This window comes from Poecilia formosa, unplaced genomic scaffold (assembly GCF_000485575.1).
Source record: "Poecilia formosa unplaced genomic scaffold, Poecilia_formosa-5.1.2 Scaffold100, whole genome shotgun sequence".
Taxonomy (NCBI): domain Eukaryota; kingdom Metazoa; phylum Chordata; class Actinopteri; order Cyprinodontiformes; family Poeciliidae; genus Poecilia; species Poecilia formosa.
In genome coordinates, this window is record NW_006800039.1 from 88,047 (window position 1) to 96,700 (window position 8,654).

Consider the following 8,654-nt stretch of genomic DNA (forward strand, 5'->3'; position numbering starts at 1 on the left):
TATATATATATAAAAAACCCATCATTCTAACGATTGGGCAAAAGATCAAAGTTCAGTACAAGCTACAAGCAACCTTTGCTCATGCATATGCAGTCACATCTGCTCAACATCCACTAGTGCCAAACTGTGAATTGTTTAATGAAAGAAAACTTTGTCAGAGTTTATCTACAGACTCCAGAAAGCTGGACTTACAGACACCAGTGTATGTGCGAGTCTCACATTTATCTCCACAGATGTTCCTTTTGTGTCATCAGAAGTCGCCCACTCCATTAGACTTTCTGGAGAAGGATCGTGTTTTCATCAGCTATAGGTCATCACATTTCAGCCTCTTTATCTGTTGCTATGCTGCATGAGAAATCTTACATTAATTTTTCTTTAATATAAAACACAGAAATAAATTGTCAGTGTCCAAGTGGTGTGCTTTTTTATTTTGTCTCAGAAGACAAATATCAGTCATGCCAATCTCGCTGAGCTTTTCTATAAATCCTAGAGAAATCCCAGATGGGACTAATCAATGCTATTGATGCAGGACATGCTAAATTAAAAAAAAAAAAAAAAAGCCCAATCCACCAATGGTGATCTAAAACTCAAGTCTTTACTGCCCAAACAACTGCCATGTTGGTTTGGTTTGAGATCATCATCTGGGCAACAATTATGGCTGCCAAAGAGACTTTTGAACAGCTTATTGATGAAGCTGAATGAATGAAAGTTTCTTCCAGGAACACAGGCGAAATCCAGGACAACACTGAGTAGGGCAGGTATGCTGCAAGTATAAGAAGTAGAATATGGCTCAGAGATTATTTAAATTATGGATGATGCAGTTGGGTTACTGTTTGAGAGTGCTGGAGTTCCAAGGGGGCAAAGGCGACTATACCCACAAAGGCTGAGATCCACAGGTGGTGCTTGTGGGTAATGATTTGTTTGTTCTTTCTTCCAGGAGGAGATGCGAGAGAGAGGTGGTGGAGCACCAGAGGGTGGACAGGCCAGCAAGTAATGGTGGATTATTGATGAGGGGTCCTGACATAAAGAAGCAGAGGAACAGGCAAGGAGATTCACGGAGATAGAGTAAACGAAAATTGAACTCAAGTAAGAGCAGCACTCCATGACATGTATAAGTATATTGAGTACTGCCGATGTATGGAAAGTATAGAATGAAACTTTTTAGCAACCTTTGCTCTAGTAGATAGAAAAGATGGGGAGGAAAGAGAAAAGAAAGACATGCAGCAAGTGGTGCGAGACTGGGAATCGAACCCACAACAACTGCATCGACCAGTCATACATGTTTATAAATGTCAATATTTACATATTTTGACATGCAAATATGGCAATTCGATTAAGTTCTCATGCGTCATTACTTTCCTGCAAAAGCACGGGCCTCTGACTAAAAACCATCTGGCTTACGTCTGTTGGCCTGACAGCCTTTTGACCAAAATAAACTTGCGCGTATTGATTAACTTCTCTTCTTTGGAAGAGGGTGGAGGCCTCCACCTCTCCAAACAACAAACGCAGCGGCTTCCATCAAAGATCACGTGTAGTGCAAAAAAAAAAAAAAAAAATCAATGCAGCGAGGCGCCAAAAACAAAGAAAACAGAACATCAGACATGAGTACATGACTCCTTCACAGACATTTTGCTGAGCTATAGGAGTTCCCCATTAAAATCTAAAGAATGACACAAATATGTTAAATAAAAAGTAAGATTTATTTTTCTTTCAAGAAGTTCAGGCATACAATCAAAAAACGTCAAAAGTTTCTGCAATCAAGCGCACCTTCTACTTACATTATATAACTGCATGTGCTTCTGTCCGCCTCTTCTTACCTCTGTGTATGTCAGAGAAAGAGAGAGAGGGACAGAGAGAGAGAGAAAAAGAGAAGAGGGGGGAGGGAGGATTTCTATTTAAAAGCCAGTGAAATTTCAGCAGTAGCTACTAAATTGTCTGAAAAATGCCTTGTCGTGATAACCTTCGATTCTCTGACATATTTATCAGCATGAGATGAAATTTAGGCGGGAGTTGGCTCCCTTGTGTCTCTTAATCAGCACCAAGGACAGCACCAAGTTGCGCCGGAGCGCTGCGTCAGGTCACCTTTTCCTTACTGAAGGCTTAGAAAATCTCAGAGCAACAAACACAAGCTGATCCTCAGAACAAGCTCAACAATCTGACAAGAAGCTCTTATTCATTCATTTATTTATTTTCACCTGTTTGTAATTTCATCATTTTAGAGTTTAGACATGTAGCCCGCATGACGCTCACGCCGAGGACTTTATCGTCTCCCAAGTCACGAAGTTGGATCAGAGAATGACTTTACTGAAGATTTTCGGGAATAAAAAAATAAAATGTCTGGGGAATTGACGGACATCAACGGTGAGGTCGGGACTGCTCACGCTGCCTCCGCCAACTTCAGCTGCGTTTCCAATACTTCGAACTGCTCGCGCGCGGACTTCCACATGTCGGACTTCGCTAAAACCGATTTCGTCGGAGACGGCGCCGCTTTTGTCAGGATTACAATCTCTGTGATCTACTCTCTGGTGTGCGCGCTGGGTCTGGTCGGGAACTTGCTGGTTTTGTACCTGATGAAGTCCAAACAGGTGTGGAAGAAATCCTCCATCAACCTGTTCGTAACTAGTTTGGCGGTGACCGACTTCCAGTTCGTTCTGACTTTGCCTTTCTGGGCCGTGGAGAACGCGCTGGACTTCACATGGCCCTTCGGCAAAGCCATGTGTAAGATAGTTTCCTACGTGACGGCGATGAACATGTACGCCAGCGTGTTTTTCCTCACGGCCATGAGTGTGGCGAGGTATTGCTCCCTCGCCTCGGCGCTAAAAGGCAGGCGGCGGCGCACGCGCTGCTGCTCGGCGCGGTGCGTCTCCGTCTTCATCTGGTTCGCCGCCGTCTCCGCCGCCCTGCCGCACGCGGTTTACTCCACCACCGCCACCGTATCCAACGAGGACCTGTGCCTGGTGAAATTCCCGGAGACGAACGGGTCAGCGCAATTTTGGCTCGGACTCTATCACTCCCAGAAAGTGCTGGTGGGCTTCCTGGTGCCTCTGGGAGTCATCTCGGCGTGCTACCTGCTGCTTTTGCGCTTCATCACCTCCAAGAACATTAACACCTCCAGCGCGAAACGACGCGCCAAGGTCACGAGGTCGGTCACCATCGTGGTTTTATCCTTTTTCCTCTGCTGGCTGCCCAACCAGGCGCTCACAGCCTGGGGCATCCTCATAAAACTTAACGCTGTTCACTTCACGTATGAGTACTACACCATGCAGGTGTACGTCTTCCCCGTGTCGGTCTGCCTGGCGCACTCCAACAGCTGCCTGAACCCCATCCTGTACTGTCTGATGCGGCGGGAGTTCAGAAAAGCGCTCAAAAACCTTTTCTGGCGCATGACCTCTCCGACTGTAACCACCATCAGGCCGATCACAGCCACCACGAAGCCAGAGATGGACGAGCAGGGACACCCGCTGGTGCCGGCCAACGCGCCACCGGTGCCCGACATGGTGTTCTTTCCTCCTGGGGCGGTGATTTACAATGACCGGCGTGACCTGCCGCAAAACAGCACATAGTCTAACCACGCCAGGGATAGTTTAAGGTACGCGGGAAGCTGTTGATGTGTATGTAGTTACTGCAAAGCCAAAATGTTCCACTAAAAAGGCGAGAGGAACTCGAACAGCTGGGGTCAGTTTTGGATACTGGCCACATGGCTCTCCACCCAGAGGTGTATACCCTTGGGGGCAGCAAAATTAACTCTTGAGGATGTTCTTGCATCACTGGCACATCCGTACTCACAAGTACCACAGTTAATAAATCAATGCTTTTACAAAGAGGACTATATCTCAAAATATAATTTCAAAAGTCTCTGTTCATCGTAGAACTTTGATCATTCTGTGTCTTAGATTTGAACAAGAGGAATGAACAGCATTTCATATGTGTCTGCTATGATATGTGTGTTATTGTCTTATGTTTGTTTGTTTGTTTTGATATGTAAAAAATAAGTAAAAAAGAAAAAAAAAACAAAGAGTTAAATGTGAAAGTAAAGTGCATCATCAGCATGTGGCAGAATTGCTTTCACTTTTCCTACTGATATTTATTATTGAACACTATTATGTAAAAATGAATCAACTGATTGTCACAATTTGAGGATGAAGAAAGCCATAATGGAGGACTGGTATTAGTTAACACTGAACAAAAGAAACAAAAACAAAACAAAACAAAATAAAACATGGATAGCCTTTAAAAAGAGGCCTGGTAATTTCCTCTGAACCGCACCACTGAAACACCCAGTCATGTGCACTTCTTTACAGGAAAATAAGGTAACAGGTTAAAAACAAAAATTAAAATTAAAAACCCAAAACCATTTAGTGCCTGAAAGAAAACTCCCAAAACTTTCAAATCTATTCTTTTGTAAATGGAGAAGGAACGCAGTAATTTAAGATCTGGTGTTCATCTCATAAAAACAGGCATTCCTATGAAGCTCCTTTGTCAAATTAAAATTACCTTTTGGGAAATAAATTGATCTAATACTTTTCATTTTTTCAACGTTTCAGTAATAAAATGTTTTTTTTAATTTTTTTTTATTGGTCGGATGTAATATTCCAATCTTGTAAGAAATTAAATGTGTTTTTGTAACCTTTAAGCGTAAAATCGTTGTAGTTATTAGAAATAAAGTCTTAAAAGTATCAGTCTGTGTGTAATTCCTCTATGTGAAGTGACTCACTTAGTGAATTAAGTTTCTGAAATAGAGAAACTTTTCAATAATATTGTAATTTTTTGAGGTGGACCTGTAGAATGAAACATTTTGTTGACTTCAGGCAGGACTCTGGCAACATTTTGGATCAGCTGCAGAAAGCATTGCAATAATTTATCCTATCCAAAATAAAATGATGTGACAAAAAACATCACGGTAAATGGTACAGTAAATGGCTTTTATAGCACTTAATCAAGTCCAGAGGACTCCAAAGCACTTCACAGAAGTTTTTCAGATAAAGGAAAAAGTATTAAAAAACAAAACATTCATATTATTTTCTGAACATAAGGGTACTTACTTTTGAATTATGATGAGGTAACATGCAGCTCGTGAAATAATCTACTTTGAATCCAGAAGTACTTTACAGTAGATCTTGTTTATTCTCGTCCATTCATCAAAAAGGGATTGGTGTCTCTTAATAAACCGCAGGCAGCCTGTTCACCACCGACAAAATGCTTTGCTGCAGATGCCAGTTTTCCACATTAGTGAAATACACACAAATCCTTGAACGCATTTATGTTCTCCGTTAGGGGACAGTAATGGACCATTTCACTGTTCATATTCGACAGAAACCCCCATCCATCCATCCATCCATCCATCCATCCATCCATCCATCCATCCATCCATCCATCCATCCATCCATCCATCCATCCATCCATCCATCCTTCCATCCATCCATCCATCCATCCATCCATCCATCCATCCATCCATCCATCCATCCATCCATCCATCANCCCTTGTCCCTTAGTGGGGCCGGGAGGGGTGGCTGGTGCCTATCTCCAGCTAACATTTCAGGCGAGAGGCGGGGTACACCCTGGACAGGTCGCCAGTCTGTCGCAGGGCAACACAGAGACACACAGGTCAAACAACCATGCACACACACACTCACCGCCCAGACTCAGCGTTGCTCAATTTTAAAAGTAAAACTCATTTTAAAAGTGAAACTCATTTTATTTTTGTTCTTCTCCTGCTGTGAGTAGTTTGTACGCCAAAACAATCAAAGCACAAAATAGAAATAAAAAATCTCAGTAATTACTTTGCACCTAGTAGTAAACTAAACGCATCATTCATTTTAAGCAGCTGGAAGTTGAAGAGAAAAATTTGTGCAAGCTATTCTAACTTGAACTAATTGGAGTTGGAAGCTTTGATGTGGTTGTTGAATGATGCATCTTGGGTGCAAATGGGCTTAAACATACGTATTATTGTAACACAGAAAGAGCATTTCATTTGTCAGTAAAAATACCTTTGAGATCATATCAAATTACAACCACAAACTGCAACATATTTTATTAGGGTCTTATTTGACAGATCAACACAAAGTAGTTCTGCACTGTGATGTGTCAAATAAAAATATTAAAAGTGTGGCAGGCATTTGTACTTAATCCATTCACTGCAACACCCCCAAACATAATGCAGAGAAAACTGACAAAAACAGACAGAAATATTTTAGAAATGCTGGAAAATATATAAGCTTCCACCTGTGTAAAAGACTGGTGTTGATGCCATGTTCTTTTTATTTGAGATGCCCAAAAATATTTTCCATTGTATTAAAGTACAAAGGAAAATAGCAATATGTTACTATATTAATTTTTTTTCTTAATTTAAAATATCCCATAATATGGATTTCCATAGGGCTGAATAGCCATCCACAAAAACAAAGTGACCCACATTCTGCTCCTCTTCAACTAGTCTACAAAGTAGCAAATCATTAAGAAAAAATGAAAATGTACTGCAGCTCCAAATGTCTGGAGATGGAAATAACTGCACAGTGACTGCAAATGCAAAAAAAAACAGAAGAAAAAAAAAAAAGAAAAAACCTAGCAAAAATCATGAATGCAGATAATTCACAAAATGAAGAGTTTTGTTTTTCACCCCCAACTCTTCATTCACAAGGATAGATGAAGGCAGTACCCTACTAACATATTTTTGCAAAACAAATTAAGTCTTTCACTTCTTTACATTCTGCTAACACTGTATAAAACACAAGCACATTATTTAATATTGGATCTTAATTCTTACTTTTGGGGTAAGTTCGACAATGAGGAAAACATTTTCTTCTCCTCCTCCTCCGCTGATGATAAAGCCACCATGCCATAAACACATTATGTTCTTTCCTTTTCAGATAAAAAGCTGATGTGATTCCATTTTTACAGCTCATTTGTTAATAATAAAGACCACATGTCGCTGAACACATCTTCCTGGACAAACACAGGGAGGCTCATCAATCTGGGCTCACTTCTGAGAACACAGCTTCCAACCAGAGGGTCAATGAAATACACATTCAAACAAGCAGCAACAACAGCAGTTATTTTTATTGTCGCTCTGCATCAGAAAACCATTTGACAAACAGGATGCATGCACACATAAAAATAAAAATCACTTTAAATGCCACACACACACACACACACACACACACACACACACACACACACACACACACACACACACACACAAACAAAAAAGGTCTTTAAAATGCTGGTCGTTGCTACTGACTTTTGCAAAAATGTCAATAATTTGAAATGTTTATTTCAGGTCAGTTATTTTCATGTTTAACCAGGAGTCCAAACACATGGTGGCTGAGTCATAAGGCAGTGTTAAAAGCTTCCAAGAGGGTGGTTTTCTGCACAAATATACTTGGCTTTGGCTTGTTTAAGCCTCTTAGACCTGGACCTCATCCTTGTTGGAAATAAGGTTAGCTGTATCAGGATGCAACCCAGACCAGTTAACTGGAAACCCGGGCTTATTGAGTTGGCAGCGACCGATACAGAAGTCCGCATGGTGACTCACACCAAGCAGGTGCAGCTGAGAGACCATTTCCTTAGTTAAAGAAAACGGAGAGTGAAAAGCAACGGGAGGTCGTATCTGCTGAATCACACACAAAACGGAGAGGTGGTTTGCTATGGGGAAATGTTTATTGGAAAACTATGAGGCACAAACGAGACAGATGAGTTTGTTCATGAACACGCGGCGAGTGGAAGTCGGAGATGAGTCTTAATCGTCGATGGTGACTGCAGCTGATGAACAACAGGTGACATCACAGTGAAAACCACAGCCTGAAATCAAACAGGGGAGACAGGAGGAGAAGCATGTGGTTCGGAGAATGAGCGCTCTCCAAGTCCAAACAGGCCATTTGAAGCAATTCAAACAAATCACTGCTTTTTAGGTTCCCTCTCGTCCTTTAGTTGTCTAAACAACCCTTAAATCTGAACGGTTTCTGACTCTGACAGCACGCGCCCTTTCGGGAGACGAATGTGAAAACACTTCTCCAAAATCAAACCCCACAGACCCCTAATATTACTCGGAGAACCCCAGGCATTGATTATTATGCACAAAAAAAAAGTCACAGTTGTTCATCAAAATTACACATTTTTGACATGTCCAATGAGTGTGATGACTCAAAGCTTTGAAATGACTTAAATCTAGCTCAAAACTTACAACTGTGACAGAGTAATCTGTTACCATGCAAATCGTTCCACTTCCGTCCTCCGCCTGCAGCATAGGCATGGAAGTACCTACCTCTAAGTCAGCGGAAAAATGTTAAAATCACTCCATGATTCACAATTGGAAATCTGAGATGGAAAGAAGAGTAAAACACGCACACACAGTCATGTGCCACAACTAAAATCAACAGTTACATTTGCTAGGAAGAGGTTTCTTATGAAGCGTAAATAAGGTTTTCATTTCTTAAGAGGGGACGGTGACCTTGTTCAGGACCCCATGCCATTTGCTACCTGCCACTAAATAGTTACTGACCCAGAGTGGCTGAACGAGTTGATGGAAAGGAAATTGGCAGACAATGTGAACTCTACGTTTCCCACCAAGCTTGTCTCATTTCTCTTGGCTGCTAAGGGGAGTCGAGCGGATGAGACATCTTCTGTTGAGTTGATCAGGAGAACCAACAGTAAGTGTT

At 41.5% G+C, this 8,654-nt stretch overlaps 1 protein-coding gene across 1 annotated transcript; it reads left to right on the plus strand.

The window, feature by feature from the left end:
• The first annotated feature begins 1,679 nt into the window (after positions 1–1,679).
• Positions 1,680–4,213, plus strand: rxfp3 (relaxin family peptide receptor 3). The gene has a single exon (XM_007558873.2). The coding sequence runs from the start codon at positions 2,334–2,336 to the stop codon at positions 3,561–3,563; it is 1,230 nt and encodes a 409-aa protein (XP_007558935.1). The 5' UTR covers positions 1,680–2,333; the 3' UTR covers positions 3,564–4,213.
• Positions 4,214–8,654: the final 4,441 nt, after the last annotated feature.

What these genes read in the sequence shown, in the direction of transcription:
- rxfp3 (XM_007558873.2), top strand. Translation starts at nt 2,334, where the DNA reads ATGTCTGGGGAATTGACGGACATCAACGGTGAGGTCGGGACTGCTCAC.